Source organism: Acanthochromis polyacanthus, chromosome 18 (assembly GCF_021347895.1).
Source record: "Acanthochromis polyacanthus isolate Apoly-LR-REF ecotype Palm Island chromosome 18, KAUST_Apoly_ChrSc, whole genome shotgun sequence".
NCBI lineage: Eukaryota > Metazoa > Chordata > Actinopteri > Pomacentridae > Acanthochromis > Acanthochromis polyacanthus.
Window position 1 is genome coordinate 31,166,248 of NC_067130.1, and position 22,131 is coordinate 31,188,378.

The following is a 22,131-nucleotide window of genomic DNA, read 5'->3' on the forward strand; positions in this document are numbered from 1 at the left end:
ATTGCTTAACACAGCAAAATTAGCATAAAATAAATACATAGCAGGCTCCTTTTGCATAAGAAGTTCATCATATACTGATGCATAATGCTAGCCTAGCCGCGCCAGACAACCCACGGCAACGAATTTAATTCTCTGCCAGGGTGGGTCTAGTTACCCTCCATAAGGCTTGAGACCTGATTCTCCTAAAACTGGCCGGACCAATCACCATGAAGTGTAGAGTCAGAAGGCGGGCGTAACGAAGTGACGACAGAGGCGTGACGATTCTGACAGAAACAACCGGCACACAATAAACAGTTATCTTTCGACTCGGCTTTGGCCACAGCCCTTAAAGATTTGAAGCTAAAATTCAACTTGAAAGATAAACAAAGGTCAGCACTGAAGTGTTTCATTGAGAAGAAAGACGTATTTGGACTTATGCCGACGGGATATGGCAAATCCTTAATATACCAGTTGGCTCCGCGGTTCCGCTGGTTGGGAAGCTAATGGGACTTAGCCACAATCCGCCGGTGCTCTCGGAACTACGTCAGCCTATTCGTTGCACTGATTGGTTGTATACCTACCCAATTGCTGCAGAGGGATTTGATAGACAACCTTTTAGCCCGCCTCCCTCCCTGTCGAGCTTCCCGAGACCCTTGTGCCGTCAGAAACATGGGTATAGCGTGGCTAGGCTAGCATAGTGCTGCATTAGTGAAGAAAATGATTCAAATATATTATTGAGCTTAGATTTGATATCAGTCAGTTAAAAATGACCATAAACAGGACATTCCTGGGGGAAAAAAAGACAAAAAAAGCAGACTTGTGGACCCATAATGATCTTGAATCTTTAGGTTGCTTTCATTTTAGTACCATGCTCTAGCTTAAAACATAGCAGCTTTGTGTCCATTTGCACTTTTCAAATCACACAATCTTATCGGATATTGCTGTGGTTGTGTTTATGCTACTTTGGGTGGCTGAATAATTGGATGCTTTCCCACATTTGTCATAAATTTTTGTCTACAGGTGGATTTACACCTGAACAGATCTTCCACCCAAACTTCTATGGAAAGTACTGTCTACAAAGCTGCTTATAACAACAAGATTGCACATTTTTACCAACAAAACCACCACAAATTAGAATTTTACCCTCTAATTGAGAAGAGAATCTATCCATTTGCTGCTTTATTCTATGGATGTGGCGCTAGGAGTCTATCTCAGCTGACATTGGGTGAAAGATGGCATTCTTTATCAAAGACAAACACCTACAACCAATTTAGAATCACCAATTAATCTACTATATATGTCATTTTGGATGGTGGAAAGCTGGAGCAACAAGAAAAAACCCAAGTTCGTGCAAACTCCAACCAGAAAAGCACCAGAAGGTTCAAACCAGAACTTTCTTGCAACAAAGCTAACAACTGCAGATGCTAGATCCAGAGTTTCAGAGAAAAGTGAGGTTCTGTGAGGTCTACGGATCCACGTGCATTCATTCTTATGACTTGATCCTGTTACTAAACAATAGTCTGTTGTGGTTTTATTGCAATAACCCAGTAATTTTTGAATTTATAATGCATCAAAAGTGTTTTTTTCCTATCAGAACATCTGTAATAGCAAATAAAATGTGGTTTTATTATAGACCTGGGCTCCAATAGGCTGCCATCATCGCTTTAAGATGCTTAACTCCCATTATGTCGTTACATTACAGAATCACACTAGTTAGTTAAATATACACAAATTTTCCTCTAATGCCAGTTTTCAGTGTCATCTTAGACTGATTCACGCTGATATTAGTGCTACTACAACCACAGGATTAACCCTTATAACTCACCAGCCCAAATACAGGCCACGTCAAAAGTCTGCAGCTGCATAGCATATTTAAAAACCAAATTATCACCATTTTTAGAGTCTAATGAAGAACAAGCTTCCAAACTTGGATTTTTGTTAGTAAAACAAAATAGAAAAATTAATGTTACAGAGGTAAAAATGCTAATTTTGTGACTTTACACTTTCTTTTTGGAAAATGAAACTTTAATATGGTAACAGAAAACATTAGTTAGCTTTAGCATTTATCTAGCTAGGTGCACTTAAAACTCACTTGTGCATTCAGGTTTGTAAAATACCCTTAAATTGAAGCAGATCTTATCAGCGCTGCCAGCAAATAACCTCACATGGCTCATTTTGAAAGATGCTGACAACCTGCCAGCTTTCTTTATTCTACTGTTTTATTGAAGTATAATGTTGTCTAGCAACATGTTACGTCTTCTTCCTTGTGCAGTTTCTGTATTTTGATTATACAACTTCTAAACAGGGTCAAGATTATTGTAACTACGACGGGGGATTTTTTTTAGAGAGCTGCCAAATATGTGATTTGCATGCTTTTACGTGTGAAAATGCACTCAAAGAACCTACATAACTCCCAATTTAGTGCTATTAAGTCTATAATTGCTGTTTTTCACCCTATATAACATGAACATCGCCTGGAGGTTGGGTGGCAGATGAGCGCATAACATATTCGACCTATATGTTTAACAACGACCTCATTTTTTTTAACGCTCTTTCTCCAACCGACAGTCAGTGTTTGTGTGTTTTTTTGAATGACGAAACCAAAACCAAGCAGTTTAGCTGGCAATCACTGATCAGAAATTAACCACAATGGCAGTTGCTGAGCTTAAACTGTGAACTATGGGTGGTCTCTTGCAGATTTTTCTAATATTTCAGCCAAGAAATTATTAAAATGACAGTAATAGTGAAATATTTTCCAATCAGTAATGGCAAACACTTGTTTAATACATCTTGAATTGTTTAAATTGGGAGGAAATTGTTTGGTTTCTCCCTGCATTTTAGGAAACCACAATAAAATTCAAATGAATAATTAACTGTAGATGCAAAACCTGGTATCATTGTCTTGGTTTTAATAACTCTGCAGCCAACACTATGCACACAGACTTTCTTTATCCAACTCCTTCACTTTCTCGTCTCTTGGTTCAGTTTCAAAACTAGAACATCGACAAAAACAACAACAACAGCAACTCTCCAAGCTCCGTAACTCCCACCCAGCACCCACCCAGCCTGCACCCACTCGGCCCTCCGACGAGGCTTAATGAGTAATAAGCACTGGGTGACCACAGTCTTGGAGTCAAGCCAACTCTCCCAGATGCCAAATTGAAGCCTGGAGGTACTGCATAATGCAAAACAACACTCATTAAAACTTCGAGGAGAAGAAAAAAACACAAGGAGCTATAAAATGCAAAAATGCACCAAAGATCCATTCCGGGAGAAGCTTCTAAACGACGCAGATGAATAATTAGGACTCTCAGGTGTCCATTAGCGGCAGAAATTACAAGATGTAGGAAACGGGCTCCAAAACACACTCGTGACCTTAAAACCGAAACCATTTGGCCTGAACGTTATGTTGAGGTTGGGAATGTGAGCTGTGGAAGAAAATAAAAGGGGGGGGGGGGGGGTGATGAAATGGAGCGAAGTGAAAGACAAACAAGTGATATATTCAGATGCAGGAACAGAGAGCGGAGCTTTCAGGTTTTAGTTACATTATATGGCAGGTTGTAGCTTGTTTCAGAATTTTAAAAAGTGCTGCAGACCAAAATGGATAGTGCAGTTACTTGTGTCATATATATTATACTGATATACGAATAAAAAAATATAGCAACATAAAAAAAACCCAAACATCTCAATACAGGCAAGTAAGTGGATGAATAAGAAGCACATCGTTGGGTGTATTTAAGATTTAAATGTGACATAAATAACTAAGAATGAAGCATTTTTTGTGACTTCCACCTTTGTGATCATTTAACAGCGCCTAAATGGAGAATTGGCACCAACAGCAAAATTAGCATAAAATAAATGTGTAGCCAGTAAACCGCCACCATGACAAAGTCTTCTCTGGTGCTTAAAGCTCAACGGCTACCTGGACTCTCCATGGCAAATGTAGTTGCCGCCTTTGTGGCCTACATCATGAATCCATGGCTTGAAAACAGCAAAATTAGGATAAAATAAATAGTCAGAGTGCTCTGTTTGTACTACAAGTTAATCATTTGCTGATGTATACTGCTGCATTTGCGAAGAAAATTATTCAAATTTAGCATTGGGCTTTGGTTTGTACCGATTCCAATCAGGTAAAAATGACCTTGAACAGGACATTCTTGGGGAAAAAAGACAAATAAAGCAAACTTTGGGACCCATTTAATATTGGGTATCTTAATTCCAATCTGATACCATTTTCCTAAATAATACTAACTTCAAATATTGGAGAATAGCTGTAGTACCTTGTTGCGCCACTAGGTGAAGCCTTTTACTGTTTTGACCCAAATTGCCAACTAACAATTGGCAAGCAGAGAGTATTTTGGAGGTTTAGCTAGTAAACAGCCACCATGACAAGTCTTCCGTTGTGCTTAATGACCTCCAACTAGCTGGAATCAACTGGGATAGATGTTTTAAATCCCCATGGCAAATATAGATGCTGTCTTTGTGGCCCACATCATGAATCCATGGCTGAAAACAGCAAAATGAACATAGAAAAACTGTCCAGTAGGTCACTTCTTAATCGATAACAATGCATTGGTAAAGAAAGTTATTCAAATTTAGGATTTAACTTAGGCTTGTACCAACACCGATCAGTTACAAACCGCCGTAATCATGACATCTTGAGAAAAAAGTGAAAAAAGTTGCAGAAAAGACGACTTGTGGACCCATTGTGACCTTGAGTCTTGAAGTTGTTTTTATTTTGGTACCATGTGCTGTCTTAACACGCAGCTGCTTTGTCCCTATTTGCACTGTTCTACTTGCACAACCTTAGATGGTTTTAAAAAATAATACCTACATGACAGACGGGTTGAGTTTGTGAAAGTTACGTGCAGCTCAACCGAAGAGAGATTGTCAAGTAAGTCAACAAACGTTACCTCGGAGCAACGTGCTTTCATGCAAAAGGAAAAATCAGTGAAAGGTTTCTCCTCGACGGGACGGTTAATCAGATTAGATAACAACATACCAACTTCCTCCCTCCTCAGCTTCATTAAAAACTGATATGTGAATTATGCAACGCTACGCTGATATAAGGATCACAACAATCATCTCATTGACAGGCTGAAACTTTCACAAGGCTGTATTTGCGTTGTCTGTGTATTAGCTTATCCTCCAGGGCTCACACCCTCATTCCTGACATACCTGCCACCTCCATCCTCCTTCCCACTTTCCCATGATTCACCGATGAGTTGTCATTTCTGACATCATGTCACATTCATCTTATGTGACTCTCCTAAGTGTCAAATAATAAAATTTAATGCACAACGTTATCTACTGTATGACAGATCCTCATCCTTGTAGCATCCACATGAGCCTGTTGAAGAGTCAGAGTTTAGCTAAGCTGCATGGTGACACTTCAGTCTACCTTTATGCTATTCAAAATGTTGACTGATACGTGAACAATGCTAACAATTTGGTGTACAGTAACATTCGCCTTGTAAAATTACTGTACCGACACGTAGCCTTACCCAAGTACTTCATGCTAGCTCTTTAATGCTCAATATTTTGTGTGATTTAATGCTCTACAGAAACAGTTTTACATCAGGACACATCACAAGTTGAAAAAAAATACCTTACTATATCATATTATAGCAAGAAAACCAAATAGCAAGCTCCTTAGCGACAGTGAAATACTCACTTTTAGCAGGAATAAAGCTGCCTCGACCGGTTAGGATGAGGGGGTTTAGCATTCATAGCAAGGTCTTTGCATACAATTCACCATTTGTTGCATCCATGCTAAAGCTGTAACTAACAAATTAATTCATTATGTTGATTATTAGCAGGCTTCTAACCCTTTAGCATTCATTGTGCTAACTTAGCAAGGGCAATGCCAGCAATTTAACATATGTGAAGCAAGCTTTATTCTGCTCCTCATGTTGATTTTTGTATAAGCTGAATTTATACGTACAGTAAAAATGACTGCATTTCTTTAATGTTTTTAATTTTTTGCTGCATGTCTGCACAGCCTGACTGTAATATTAGCATTTCAGCACAGAAATGTTTAAAAAGAGCTGTGAAGTGGACGGAGCATGTTTAGGTGTGCCTACTTAAGGAAGTAAAAAAACTCCCATTCATTATTCCAATAAAAATGTTATGTAACCCACAGTTGGTTTACTTATATGACTTGGAACAGAGTGAACCTCTCCCAGTCCAATCATCTGTTCATAACTGCATTCCGAGTATCTGGTTTTTCAGTAATAAATAAACAAAACAATCAGAGGTACAACTATGTGCACAGATTCTATAAAAATGTAGCAACCATGACCCGAGTCACCCTAGTCTGTAGATTAATTGTACGTTATCGATGCCTTGAAATTGGGATGGCGCCATCACAGCATTACCCTAAAATACACCCTGCTTTATGGCTTATTTTAATCTAAATGGGACCAAAATTTGAACACCATGTTGCATTCAACAAATCTTGAAATTAACAACTGAGACCATAAACTTATCAGAAAAATGGGTACTGAGTTAACAAACCAAGTTAGGAATCGGCTCATTTTCTCATAGACTTCTATACAATCTGACTTGTTTTTGTAACCAGAGTCGCCCCCTGCTGGTTTAAATCATGTTGATTCCTCTTTTCAGACCTTCAAACTATGTTCATCTTGAACAAACAGAACATGATTCTTTCTCATGATTTCTGAAAAACACAGCAAAATAATCAAAACTGATGGTTGTAACATACATATAAGATCATCAGATCATCCGTGGGAACCCTGTGTTATCGTGTTCAGTGACGTTAGGGATGGTGATTAGGGAAAATTTGATTTGGGAATGGTTATGAGGAAATAACACATCAGTGGCTTGTCTCACTTTGAAATTCTGTACATCAGTGCACCAGTAGTGTGGTTCATATCCACAGTTTTGTCTTATCAGCACAAAATGTTCCCAAAAAAAGCTTTTATTACCACTCAGACACTAAAAAAAATCTAACATCTTCTTTTCCTTTCGGCTTTTCCCTTCAGGGGTCGCCACAGCGAATCAATTGCCTCCATCTATCCCTGTCTTCTGCATCCTCTTTTCTCACACCAACTACCTTCATTTCCTCTTTAACACTAAAAAATCTAACAATTGCCTTTTTTGGAGATCCACCACAGAGCACAGTGACTATTGAGCAGCACACAGAGGCCTTTTCAGGCTTTACAAGTTCCTTTTCTTGTACAAAAAATTCCACTGTGCTAATGATTGATCAGCACTAGATGCCACTTTGGGGTGTTCCTCATACCAGACATTTGATGATGGTACAAATGAATGTACTACACAATAGACGGCTTGTTCTGAACACAGGAAGCTTAATACTTAGGCCATTTAATGGAGCCAAGTTTACGTTCCTGTCTCAAATCTTTTCAATGGAGACTTTGAAAGACGAGAACGTCCCACCCATTGAATCAGTGATACCCACCACAGAACAGTAATACCCAACTGGATTTGACATATTACATAGACTTCATGTTGCATTTTATGTAATCTGTTGCACCGCTGGGCCATTGCATCCCTCAGTTCGGCTGTTATAAGTTGATTGAACTGCCAATTAACTGTATAATCACTTTTATGTTGTCAGAACTTAGACCAAAAGTCCCTTTGAACTAGTGCTTGATGCTTTACCCTGAAATATTTGCACAAAAGATGAGACGTTTCACTACAGAGCTGCACAAACGGCGTCTCTAATGGTTTTCATGCTACAGGTATCTATTATATGCATCTCCGTCAGGCTGAAGGACATCGACAATCACTTCTGCAAACATGAAAGGAACAAACGTGAAGCTTGAGGAGGAAAAACAGCAAACAGATATACTTCTTTGAGAAACACCCTGACAGCTGACAGACAACACCCTGAACAAAAACTCATCACTCAGGCATGGGCACGTGAAAATACACCACTATGGCTGTCGTGGGAACATTTTACTAACTGGTGCATAAACGTTTCCCTCGACAGGAGTGTGTCAAACTCCAGAAACGTAGCTGAAAATGTTGGTTTCTTCACAGAAAACAAAAGTGTTGAAGATCTGACAGCAAAATGTTGAGCTAGTAACTATATTTTTGCTAATTAAACAGTGTTCTGAGGCATTACTGAAGCTATCGGATATGTTCTGACCTGTCTCATTACATAGGTGTGCAAAAAGTTCCTTTATCTTCAAGAAATACCAGACAAACAGAGGTCTAGCCATCAGCTGTTTCCCTTGTGCATCATATCGAGCCTGCTGTGAGGATTCTTGGCATCCAGTTTGACTGTAGTCTAAGTTTGAGCGGCGCACCACAAATCTTGTGCAATCATGTTTTTATCATCTCAGAAATATGTCAAAAATACAACCCAGTCTGGCTTTTCACAACACAGAAACTAATTAGCATGCCTTAATGTCATCACACCTGCATTACTGCAACAGCTTTGTGCCTGTTTTACTCAGCTGCCAGGTTTTTATCTAGAATAAAGAGCTTTTTAGAATACATTTTAAGACCCTTCTTACACTCCCAGGTATGTATCCGACCACTTTGAGATCCTCCGGTTGGGGTTTCAGTCAAGAACTAAAGGAACGTTTTCAGTCAACACCCCCAAGACCCTAAAACAATAGATGGTTTCATATATTTCCATGTGTTTGCATGGTTTTTCTGAATACTTATCTGTGTTGCTGAGCTTCGATGAGATGTCGCAACCTGTCACCACAGTTCTGACGGTTCGACTGTGAGATCATCGGTCTACTTTTTATGGCATAGCTAAATGCTAAGGTAATGGAGGTTTCGCTGAATGGGAACACACACATGCAAAGACAGGTATCTGCATGAAGGGAAGCTAGTTTTCTAGAAACAATGACCTCATCCAGCACCTTATTAAAGTCGTTCAACCAACACATAATGAGTTTTTATGCAATTTACGATGGTATCGTCCTCATTGAGACTATCTGAGAGTTCATATTACAGGCTTTAGTCAAATAATTTTTTTTGTTTTTTCCCCATCACGTCCAATCTTTTCTGTGATGATTGCTCTAGAGGCACATATGCAAGTGGTCTGGACCTGACCTGAAAAAATCTGGTTTATTTAAATGGTTTCTGCTTCTGTGAGCATAACCAGGAAGCAAAAAAGTCGAATTCAGGCCGCATTAGTTTGTAATAAACATCACCTTCGTGTTCTTGTGTTCGATGTATAAAAACACTGATGACAAACTAAAAATGTCTCTCTGTCTATATACAGTTTGTCCAGGAAGGTTTTTAAATGGCATTTTTTAAAATCATGTTCTGGCTTTACAATAGGAGAGGCTTCAGCGATGAGGACTGAGGGCTTGGTTTGGCCAACACACATCTGGTTCACTCCAAATTGCTCGCTAACAATTTGGCGAGCAGAGAGTATTGTGGGAGTTAAGCTAGTAAAGGGACACCATGACAAAGTCTTCTGTGATGCTTAATGGCCTCCGACAAGGGTGTAGGTTTGGGCTCAACATTGGTAGGGACGATATAACAGCATAACCTGCATGTACACTTTTTGCTGGGGACGGGACATTAATAAGACCAAACAGATTGGGTGAACGGGGGTCAGGGCTACATTTCTCACAAATATGAACCTAATTAATTGATAAGCTAAATGATCAATGCAAAATAAATCTGTATTGACTTATACTAACTTTCATGTGTATTGGTTCAGGTGATAGTAATTAAATACATTTTAATTAATAAATAAATGCACTAATAGGTATTTGGTTTCAAAAGTGTAAAGTCACAACATGCTCTAGCCTTCTTTCCTTCTAAACCAGGCCGTTTACAAGAAGAAAAGCAGCAGCATGTGTTTTTTTTTTGACTGTCAACACTTTCCTGTGAAACACAGACTGGGACCTCTCTCTCTAAGCAGCTTCTTGCTCACGTTTTTCTGGTTCTGTATTTTCCAGCAGAGTTCACTACATTTCTCACAGTTTAATTAACGCTAACAGTAGAAAACACATACAGGAGGACAATTCTTAACTCATTATATAATGCAAATAAGGTTGCTTAAAAGTTGGTGGGGACAATTTGACCGTCTTGAAAAGTTGGTAGTGTTATGTCCCTACCGTCCCTATGCAAACCTACGCCCTTGGCCTCCGACTAGCTGGAACCAACTGGGATAAGTGATTTAAATCCTCATGCCAAATGCAGTTGTAGTCTAAATCATGAATCCATGGCTTTAAACAGCAAAATCTGGTCGGCTAGTGGGCTCTCTTTGTATTAGAAATTAATCACTTACTGATGTAATGTTGCATTTGTGAAGAAAATCATTGAAATTTAGGATCTGGCTTAGGTTTGCACTGATACCAATCAGTTAAAAATGACTGAAGTGCTGTTTTTTTTGCTGAAACTGCACTTAAAGACAGCAAAGACATTGACATTTCTGCCCAACTGATGTGGTCAACCTTTGATGATGTCCTCTAAAATTTGCAGCAAGGCCGTGTTTTCATATGTAAGCTAAGTTTGTGGCAAATCTGTGTGACTAACTCTGTCAGGAACATACAGCAATCAGTTCAGTCCATTCACTATTTGCACTGTGGTCGATCTCAAACAACACTGGACAGCAAACATTCAGACCAATTAGCAGATTCAACCCGACAACCTTCTCGTTGTGCAGCAACCAAAGCAACAAAAGTCAATATTGGAATGCGGCAAAAAACTGCAAATAGTAAACATTCCAGCAAAACTGCCACAAGTTCTCCACAAAACCTGCTGCAAATTCCCCCACAGATCTAATCTAATCTAATCTCATCTAAAGTGCATGTGGAAGCATGACCTTGCAGCAACATTGTCAAAGGTTACCTCCTCAGAGACAGACAAGACTGGAAGACTGTGGTGCCAAAGCAAAACTTGTTGGAGTTTTCCTGGGAAGTTTGCTACCGGTTGCCAACGACAACAAGCTTGTGGCAAAATTCTGTGGAAAACCTGACAGTCAGCCACGAATGCTTCACCTTCACAAGGACACTTTGAAACAGTGAGAAAGTCACTTTGGTCGTCACAAATACAGAAAACAAGTTAAATGTTCATGTTTCAGCTTCAAAAAATAATGACTACATGTAATAACAAAGACACTGTAATAGTAGCAGCAGTACCAAGCCGTCATGTACAGAAGATATACAAAGTGCTTCACAGGCAAATGCAAAAATAACAAACAAAAAATGAAGCAATTTAATTAAATTAATCTAAAAGAAGTTGAATAAAGCGCAACTGGATTCATAGACTATGACAACTGATTGACTAAAACAACTAAAAAGACAAGAAGTGAGACCAAAGAGTACAATAAAATGCAAAAAAGAAGTAGAATTAAAGTGCAGACAAGCTTACTAAAAGTACACGTAGCCTAAACTAGACTTCATAATAACTGATTACTTAATTTCAGTGGAAAAAACAACAGTTTTCAGCTTCTTCTGGAAAACTTTGGGCAAATCTAAGTTCCAAAAGCAGCTACTTTTGGTGGGAATATTAAATATTCATCACATAAAGGGTGTCCCTAAAGTCTGGACACATTTGCAATAAAACATATTTTCAAGAAATGACATTTTCAACAACACTTTATTCAACAGGATTATTAGCGTCTTTGATACGATTTCCATCATTTGTGACGCAAAAGTTGATGCATTTTGCAAGATTCTCATGAACTCGATGCAAAAAAATCATAGTTAATGAGATTTCCTACGAGTCCAGACTATAGGGACACCTTGTCTATTCATATGTGTAGTTTTTGCCTCCTTCAGTGAATCCTTATCCAATGAAATAACACAAATTATGGTGGCAGAATGATTTAAACAGGACCGACAAAACTGAGACTTCACTTGAATTTCCAGCTACAGTAACTCAGAACATCAAAAGCCTCCAGCAGCGGCATCAAAACAGCATTTATTTAGTAACAGGAAACTGAGGATTGTTGGCTTTTTATGGTAAAATATCTCCTACAGTCTCCTGCTGCATCACCCACTTATGAAGGGTCAGAAGAAGGGTGGGTTTTCAGAAAAAAAGTCTCTATTTCTGGGCTTTTTTGGGCAAATATGTGAGTGAGACTGAGGGCAAGAGAAAAAGAAACACAGAGAAACATAAAGAGAGAGACGGGAGGGTGTGTGGGAGAGCAGAGTTGAGTTTTCTGGTTGGTCTGGTTGGTTAACTGCCTGAACAAGAGTCAAGGGAAAGAATGTCGCCTCATTAAAGCACATTAAAGAGAAAGACTGAGGCTGGGTGTGTGGCGCTGAGAGGACATCAGCTGGAAGAACGTCAGGATTTACCGCCGTCGCTCAAGACAAACTCTTACCGATTTGTTTTGGACTCTAGAAAAGTGACACGAGAACAGAGAGGGAGAGGAAACCGAGAGAAAGTAGGAGAAAAGTAATGGAGGGTAAAGTGAAGCAGGCAGAAATAGACGGAGACATATGAGGAAATGCTGGAAAAATGTTGGAAAACAGGGGAAAGAAATGTGATGCAAGGAAAGGTTTTCCTCCCAGAATGTAATAAGAACATTTAACTATTCAGTGACGGCTGCAGGAAAACTTTAGAACAGAAGTGGATCAAAGAGCAAAGAACAAAGACGAGGAGTACCCTTCATGAAAATAATGACAATAAAATTCAAGAAAAAAAAGAGAGAAAATACTATTTAAAAAAATTAGTAATTTATATGATCTAAATACGTGGAAAAATACTAAAAAATTAAAAGGAAACTGACAAAATGATATTAAATAGATAACAAAATTACAAAAAAATATTTAAAAAATTATTTATCTAACAAAAATATAAAGGAAAAATATACACACTATATAATCCAAATATTAAGATTGGATTAAAAGAAAATAAATATAAAAAATTAAATGAAAAGCAAATTTTTAAAAAAAGATTGTACATATATTATAATAATTTAATAAAATGAGTAATTTATATGATATTAATATATGAAAAATACTTAAAAACAATAAAGAAAATTGACAAAATGACATTAAATAGATAGAAAAATTTACAAAAAAAATCCAAAAATGCATACACAGCAATAAAATGTATAATGTATTTAACAAAATATCCTAAAAAATACCAAAAAAAGAAACTATGTAATCCAAATATAAATATTGGATTAAAATAAAAATTTAATTTAAAAAAATTAAATGAGATGCAAGTTAAAAACGATTAAAGATATGCTATAATAATAGAATTAAAAAATGTAAAAATGCTTACATAGCAAAAAAATGTGTTTTATATAACAAAAATACATTTAAAAATACAAAAAAATGAAAAGAAAAAATAGATACACACTATATAATCCAAATATTAATATTGGATTAAAATAAAAAATAAAAAGATTTAATACAAATTAAATGAAAAAGCAAATCTAAAAAACATTTTACAAACACTATAATAATATAATATAATAAAGAAAAACATTCACAAAGCAAAAAAAAAATGTGTTATTTATCTAACAAAAACGCATAAAAAGGATATAGGATAATAATATTATAAAACTGAAAAAGAAAACTAATGAAAAATAATAACTACAGCAGTCACAATAAAATACATAAAATGTATGTAATTTATAATTACAATTTCTATTTAAAAATAAAACAAAAAATGCAATTTAATATTTTTTTCTCCATTACTTTACATTCTGTGCAACCAAAACTGCCAAACGTCTGGTTCTACAAAATCACTGAAAATAACAACAAAATGCTGCGAGCAGAGAGCGGAAATAAATCAAAGCCAGACAGAGAGAAAGAAAATAAAAGAAGGGATGTGAGAATGAAGAGAAACAGTGTGAGAGAAGACAAAGAAAAGGAGAAAGTGAGAATGAAGAAAAGGGAGATAAAAGCAATTAGAGCAGAAAGAGATGGAATGAGATATAAAGGAGAGGCAGGAAAAAGCCATCGGCAGCGAGTCTGAGATGCTAACAGATGGGTTACAGCATAACTTCCACACGCATGACTGGCTGCTGGAAGCTTCACGAGTCGGTCAGACGGCAGCCGAGACTCGACACACAGCTGCACGAGTCCAAAAGCTCACTCGTTTGACTCATTTTCATCATTTATGCACAAAACATGAAAGAAAATGACATATTCTGGAGGCTAAAATACAAAAAACATCACATCTGAGGTGTAAATCGTGCTCTTTAGCTAAAAATAAAGCACATTTATCCTCATATTTGTGTAGAATTTCACTCATCCAGGTCTTGGAGCTTCAGGAAAAAGCAACCAGACTTCTTTTTTCACTCAAGAAATAAGCATAAAAGAGCTTTTCCTGAAGCTGCAAGGATATCCAGCCCTGTGACCCTTCTGCTAGTTTCAGCACAATTTAATGATCTTTAACGTTCTTATCTTGGTCATTAAAATAACTTCAACCTGACCTGCTGTGTCTGTTCTTTCAGTCCATTCTGTTCAGATCTTTTCTTATTTGATGATAAAACCTGCAGATTTTTTCAGGCCGTCTTAAAATGAAGCAAAATAATCATGTTGTATTATGAAATTGTTGCGTTTTCACTCATTTCTCATCATAAAATGCAGGAAATAGGGATACATTTTCCACAGTCTTGCAGAGAAATCAGAAATTTTTGACTTAGAAATGAGAGAAAATACATTTTGACACAGCTTTGTGTCCATTGGCTGACAGAAATCTGCATCTGCAGCTGTTAAATGTTCCTTTTTCTGCATCGGCTAGTTGCTAATTTCATCTTTTTAATGAATTTATGAGAGCTAATTTCCTAAATAAACTGTTGTCCAAAGCTGCTGGGAGTAAAGAGAATCAACATGTGCAGAAAACCCAAAACTAGAAGCTAAACCAGACTAAAAATCTCACTTTTCTCTTGAGAAAACATCCTCATTTATGATGGAAGATGAGTTGCTTGATCAGCTACGTATCACAACTGACTGGAAATGAAGTTTCTGAGTTAGAAATGAGGAAAAAAAAATACACTTTTACACACTTTTGCATCCATTGGCTAACAAAAATCTGCATCTGTAGCTGCTAAATGTTCTGTTTTCTGCACTGGCTAGTAGCTAATTTCATCTGTTTAATGGATTTATCAGAGCTAATTTCCTCAAGAAAAACTTCTCTAGCGCTGCTGGGAGCAAAGTGAATCATGAATGTGCCTGGAAACTAGAACTAGGAGTTAAAACAGGATAAAAATCTCACTTTTCACTCAAGAAAACATCCTCATTTATGGTGCGATAAGATCTGTTCTATCAGCATCTTAGAAATGAGAAAAATACACTTTTATATACTTTTACGTCCATTGGCTAACAAAAATCTGCACCTGTAGCTGCTAAATGTTTCTCTTTCTGCACCAGCTAGTAGCTAATTTCCTCTATTTATTGGATTCATCAGAGCTCATTTTCAAAACTACAACTGTCAAATGCTGCTGGGAGTAAAGAGAATCATAAATGTGCAGAAAAACCAAAACTAGAAGCTAAAACGGGCTAAAAATCTCACTTTTCACTAAAGAAAACATTATTTATGGTGCAAGAAAAGTTGCCTGATCAGCTACGCATCACAACTGACTGGAAATGGATTTTCAGAATAAAATCCAGAAGAATGCAGCTTGATTTTCCTGCAGCAGCTGAAAATAAAGGCCCAGATGTGGTTCTGTTGTGGTTCTGCTGCTGGATTAGCTCATAAAGTGTCAGTCTGGCTCCACGTGGAGCCGCCGGCCTCCGCCCAGCTGAAATAAAGATAACATCTCCTTTGTGATTCCTTATCGCAGTGCAGAGTACAGAGAGGCTCGCCCTTTGACTGAGGCAGAAAAACACAAGCAGCACATTTCATGGGGATGAACAATGACAGATTCATCTTCTGTAGCTGCTGCAAGTTTGGTCCTGCACAGATTTTATTAATGTCTGTCTGAAGTCAACACAATGGAGTCTGGAACAATAAGGAACTGCATTTATACGGGGCTTTACAGCTTTAAATTTGCATTAAATCTACATAACTACCCATATTTTGATAGATACTTCCTAAAATATTACAAAATAAGAGTGCAGAAATATGTTTCTGTCTGAAAACAAGCAGGGAAACATTTCTATGGAGCTTTACAGCTTAAAGTTTACATTAAATCTATATTCTATTAGGTTATTCCTAAAATATTCCTTACAATACTCCAAAATAAGAGTGGAGAAATATGTTTGTGAGAAAACAAGAATGAAAAGCATTTCTATGGAGCTTTACAGCTTTAAGTGTTCAGGAATTTGTACTACAACCTACATTTTATGACATTATTTCCATAATATTCCAAAATAAGAGTGTCAAAATATGATTTTCTCTGAAAACAGTAAGAAACAGCAATATTTAGACTTTTATGGTGCTTTACAGCTTTAAATCTGAATCCAAAACTCTATTTTATTAGATTATTCCCATGATATTCTTCAAAATATTAAAAAAAAAAAACACACACACACAACAAAACCTGGAAACAATAAGAAACAGAAACAGCTGCATTTCTGTGGTTCTTTCTGTATTACGCTTTACGACATTCACACCAAAAACTCTATTGTATCATATTATTTTTAGAATATTTTGGGGAATATTATAAGAATAAGTTGGTGGAAGCATGTGTCTGTAAACAATAAGGAAAAGCAACATTTACACTTTTATGGTGCTTTCCAGCTTTTTTTTTTTTTTTAACCATAAACTATATTTTATTATTCCCTCCAATATTGGCTGAAAACACTCAGAAACAGCAACAGATGCATTTTTGTGGTGCTTTATAGCCTAAAATCTTCATGGAATTTATACCACAAACTATATTTTATCGTATTATTCCTATAATATTCCAAAGCAAGTTTGTACAAATATGTGTCTGTCTGGAAACAAGAATTTTACACTTTTATGGAGCTTTAAGTTTGTGTCAAATCTATACCAAAAACTCTATTTTATGAGATTATTCCCATAACATTCTATATAATGTCCCTTCCAAACAATAAGAAAGAGCATCAGTTGCACTTTTATGGAGCTTTACAGCTAAAAGTTTACACAGAATTTATACTACAAATGATATTTGATCCCATTATTCCTATAATATTCCAAAAACAGTCTCTGAAAGTACCACACATGACCAAAAGCATGTGGAGGATGCTAACCCTCCTCATCCCTCCTGAAACTACCCAATGGAAAACACATTTATCCCATACTTCACATGACACTTAAACATGTTGTTCAGAAACTGCATTAAAAGCTTCAACAACAGCTGAGAGTCTTAAAGCAGAAAAGACTTTCCAGTTCAGCCCAAACCCGCTAAACGATCAGCGCAGGTCAGTCAAGTCGTTCCACATTGAAACTAAACTTTCTAACATTACATCCTGCTGGTTTAAGGTCATTTCAGTTTCAGAAAAGCAGCCTAAAGCTCCAAATTCTGTCCATGTGATGCCTGATTGGTACAAATGCTGACTTCACTTCACACTGACTTGATTGAAGCTTCAGGACTGATAATATTATTTGAACACAATGTGCGGCAGATGAAAGACACCTTCAGCAAACAGAAGATTCAAAACAATCCAGAGTGGCTTCGAAATAACAATAACAGCTCCCAAATTACACCAATTTGAGCAGATTTTTTGACTTTCTTGGGGAAAAATGTTCCTTTTCTCTTCACTTTTAACACCATAATCTGACATTCAAGCTAAGGTCAGTCAAATAATCACACATAGTTGGTCAGATTACAGCTTAATTGGGGGATATTACAGTACATAATGATAAAAAAAATGACCAATAATCCAACCGAACTGTTGCTAACTGTTAGCTAGTTGTGTTTACAGCAGCTTACATGGGACTAACTTGGCTTTAAGGTTGAGTAATCTCCAGATTTTTATCAAGTTTTATAGCAGCTTCTATCTACCAGAATAAGGTCTACGTTGGATTCAGTGATAGAGTTTTTAAAGTGCAGTTAAATGTTTAAATGTGATGAAATATCCAGAATAAATGATCACATTTTATGTTAGTTTGTCTCCATTTGCCTTTTTTTTTTTAATCCAGAAGTTTCTCGGTTTCTGATCCTGTCTTCATGTAAAGTTTTCCTGCTGTTCCACAAACAAAACATTTCAGCAACACTAAAGTGACTCTCCAGCTCCAGGAAACGACCCTGAACTCTCTACAGTGAGTGAAAGCGGCGCTGGTCACATTTCTGACCCGGAATCAGGAGAAAAACTCCCCAGAAGTGGAGTTAAAATCCAACGAGCTGTCCAGGTAAATCATCAGCTCCTTACCTGTTCACGCTGTTCCTCTGCGGGTTCCTGCTGCCGACTGACAGGCTGCTGCTTCCCCTGACAGGAGTTTGCCTCGTGGGCGTGTCCGCTGCAGCTACACCTGCAGCGCACCGGGGACCGTGCGTAAAGAATGCGTAATGACGCACGCAGGGCGCAAGTTTTAGCGGGCGTGTGAACTCCGGTTCTGTGCCACCGTTTCTGGATCAGTTTCTCACCATCCTGCAAATATTGCAGCGATCTCAGGAATGTTCTCAGCGCTGAAGGAGTTTCTGGTTTCCTGGTTTCCTCAAATTCAGTGAAAATGTAGGAGAAAAAACTAAACGAACTGTTGGAATTTGCACTGAGAAAGCATTCTGAACATTTTACAAATACAAATAAATGAGTCAAAAGTTTATATTTTTATTTCCCACTTTCCCTTTTATTATTATGAATTTTTGTTTAAAAAACATTCTGAAAAAGTTCTCTGAAGAATTCAGTGTAATTGTGAGGAAAAAAAACTAAACAGGAAGCTGGATTTTGCACAGAAAAGGCATTCTGAAGTCTGCCAACATAAGAAAGGAGCAGAAAAGTTGGTATTTTACTGTTTTTTCTACATTTCCACAATTTTTAGCTTGATATAAAACATATTTACCAATTTTGTGTTCACTTCCACTTTCAGCAGGTTTTTTCTCACGTTTTTGAGGCTGTTTGAACAAAAGCATCTCAGGAACAATTAAAGACTTTTTTTAAAAAATAAAATTTTCTCTGTTAAGAAATAAGAGAAAATTTCAGGTTTTTAATCTTTATTACATCCTCAGATATTGTCGTTCAAACAGACTCAATTTACAATGTGAGAAAAAAACTGCTGAAAGTGGGCCGATGGGCAATTTTTAGAAGACATATTGAAAAATATTTGATATATCAAGCTAAAAAATGACAAATATCTTTACTGTATATCAATAAACTATTGTGAATTATTAAAGGACCATTCTTGCAGCAAAATGATGCTGCTACATGTTTATTTTTTATAGAAAGCTGTATAATATATCTGCCAGATAATATATGTTTACAATAGAAATAGAAACTAAAGCTTATTGATGTTGAAAATGCTGGAAAAAAATGAAATAATTTCTCATTATTTGGGAAAAAATAACCCATGAAAAATACAGAGTATATGTTTGTTTATTATGCTTTAAAAATACACAATAAATTAAAAATTTAACCAATTAAAATGTCAGAAATGTGAATTTATGAGTTTTAGGTCATTTAGGATGTGGTTCAAGTTATTAGGGACAGTTTTTTTAGTCAGTTTCTTTGTCTGTATTTTATGCTAACTAAATCCCAGGTAAATCAGAGGTGGTGGGGCACAAACAGGTCATTCCACTCGGTCACATTTAGAATCATGGTGGGGCTCCTTTTTGCAATAAAATGTTGGATGTTTGCTGTAAAATCTGAGACCGTAAAGCCAAACTTTGATCACAACCTGTTCGCTGTGAACGCCGTGGACTCTCTGCAGTAAAGCTCAGACTGTTGCTTAAACAGCGGCCGGTTGCTATTGGTGTCGGACTGAATGCTGAGCTGCTTTGTGTTGGGAAACACTCAACCGAACACGCCTCGCATTCCTCCGAGCTGCTTCACGCCCAGCAGCAGCTTATACCATGAACTCAGCACAGATGCACACATGTGTTCAGGTAGCAGTGAGTAATACTGCGTTCATGCTGTGTACTCGTAAAAGTAATTTGCTGTGACGATGTTTGTGAATATTGTGGTTAGTCTGAGGAAGGTTTTAGGAAGTCTTATTAGCATCAGCGGGCTGATTAAAGTGCAGCACGTGGAGCTTTATCATGTGCAAACTAAAGCACACGCCTGATCAGGAGCCCGATAGCTGATAATCAGACGTGTTTACAAGTTTCTGTGGATGTTTTAACACATTGGGAACAAACCCAATAAAACGTAACCCACATTAACCCAACCTGAACACGTCTCAGGCTTTGTGAAATTAAGGTTTCCAGCCAGGGTTTGTTTCATTTCAAAGAAGTTCTGAGGAAGGCAGGCAGGAAGTTTTCTTTTATCTTCTAGAATGTTCTTCTTAAAAGCAGAACTAACTAAAAAAAAAGTTCTAAAAACATTCTACCTTTATCATAACACCTACAAATGTTCTTCCAAAAGTTTGGCGATAACGTTGGACTGTTCAAAACTGAAGCTGAGACTAAGAACGTTCTTCCTTTGTCATCGTGGAACATTTTATAGGTTCTGTAGTGTGTTCCACAATGACAACGTCCCCAAAGCGTCCTCAGAACATCACTTGTGTCGCAGTGTGGGAACGTCTTACAAAGAACGTTCTGTTGTCTAGGCCTCAATAACGTCTTGAAAACGTTTTCTGATCTTTCTACTGAGAGCATCCTTCCTTCGTTATCGTGGAAACATTTTCCAGAAGAACCTTCTACGATGTGTTCTGTCAACTAAAAGGCAAAATGTTCCACCTTTAATATATGACATTACAGGAACATTATAAAACAAGAAAAGCTCTCAGAGAGCGCAGTACTCTGCCAGGGCTGCTCAGTCGTATCATTTCCGAAGGCTGAAATCTTGAAAAATTCGTGGCAGAAATCACGGCAACAAAGAACGTGTCCATTTAATATAGATGAACCCACAAACAAAATGACCTTGCGCTGAGCACAGGCATGTGTACGTCGTGTACAGATACCGAATCATGTGACCTAAATATGTCATGAGTGGCAGGAATTGATGGGACACAGAAACACCCCCACAGTTTAATCAATGGTTCCTTGTGTCATTTCTGACAGATAAGTCCTGATAAGTCCTCAGTGGTGGATTTGTAGTAGGATCACAATCATGTAGTGTTCACTTGTTGTCATAGTTACAGTGATGGTATCTCACAATGGTACAGAAATCTTTAACAAATCCATGGATCCAGACAAAATCTAATCACTTGGTCTTTGTGTCATGTCTGACCTTCCCTGAAAATTTCATCCAAATCCGTTTTTGAGTAATGTTGCTGACAGACAGACGGACAAACATACGGTGATTGTCACATACCTTTGCCGTTCCTTGGTGGAGCAATGTCTTGTTCGATTCCCCCTTCTCTGATGCACCAGATGTTGACGATGGGTAGAAATCTGAATTTCCTACATTTTCTGCAATGAACCCGTTTCAAAATTTCTTTTTCTATTTGAAACGACTAAAAATCAATGACAACGCTACATAAATCTTATATTTAGCTCATTTATGCATCAAATCTGATTTTACTACAATTACAAGATCAAAAGAAGTAGTGAACACACCTCAGTAAAGCCCAGAATCCATCTCACATGACTCTTATTCCTGTTGTAATCAGGTGGAGTTGATTTGAAACATCTTTTTACTCAGCCGCTTTTACCAGTGAATGTACCAATGATTCTGTCATATTGGTTTAACAATTTCATACATAATCTCATATGAGTCCACTGAGCTCCTGTAGAGTTAAAAAAAGAAGGTAGGCTTCACCTCAAAGGCACCAATTATTAAATTATGTTTGTCTGTTCAATCTGTTTAGTGAAGTTTTTGTAGGGAATCAGACATTTCCACAACAATTCTCACCTCCTTTACATGCAAATGTTCCCCGAAAAACAAGTTCCGTCTTCACACAGTTTCACAGGGACATTTTTGCCCAGCAACATCCAAAACAATCATGACTGGTTCAAAGAAATGCAAACAAACTGGAGCACTATTATGATAATGGGTGCAGTCAGACCATTCTACAGGCTGGAAAATACCCTCATCTTTCAGTCTGTTTGAATCCACGTAGACTAATAAAAATGTAGCAGTCTAATCTGAGATAACCCGGATTACGTCATGAGGATTATTTTCTGAGACTTTATAAATCTTCTTTCACAGCATTAGAACTTGTTATTCAACTTGTCATAGATGTGACAACAGGAAAGTTGTTTTAGTGTTAAAGCTCAGAAGC

The 22,131-nt window shown here is 37.3% G+C and overlaps 1 protein-coding gene across 1 annotated transcript in view; it reads right to left on the minus strand.

Moving 5' to 3' along the window:
* Positions 1-19,844, minus strand: part of LOC110957165 (cingulin-like) — a 91,859-nt gene extending 72,015 nt beyond the window's left edge. Inside the window, exons 1-3 of the mRNA XM_051938965.1 lie at positions 19,766-19,844; positions 18,398-18,467; positions 18,183-18,282 (exon numbers count right to left, since the gene is read on the minus strand). Coding sequence (XP_051794925.1) covers positions 18,183-18,282; positions 18,398-18,467; positions 19,766-19,844 — 249 coding nt within the window. The remainder of the gene's footprint in view (positions 1-18,182; positions 18,283-18,397; positions 18,468-19,765) is intronic.
* Positions 19,845-22,131: the final 2,287 nt, after the last annotated feature.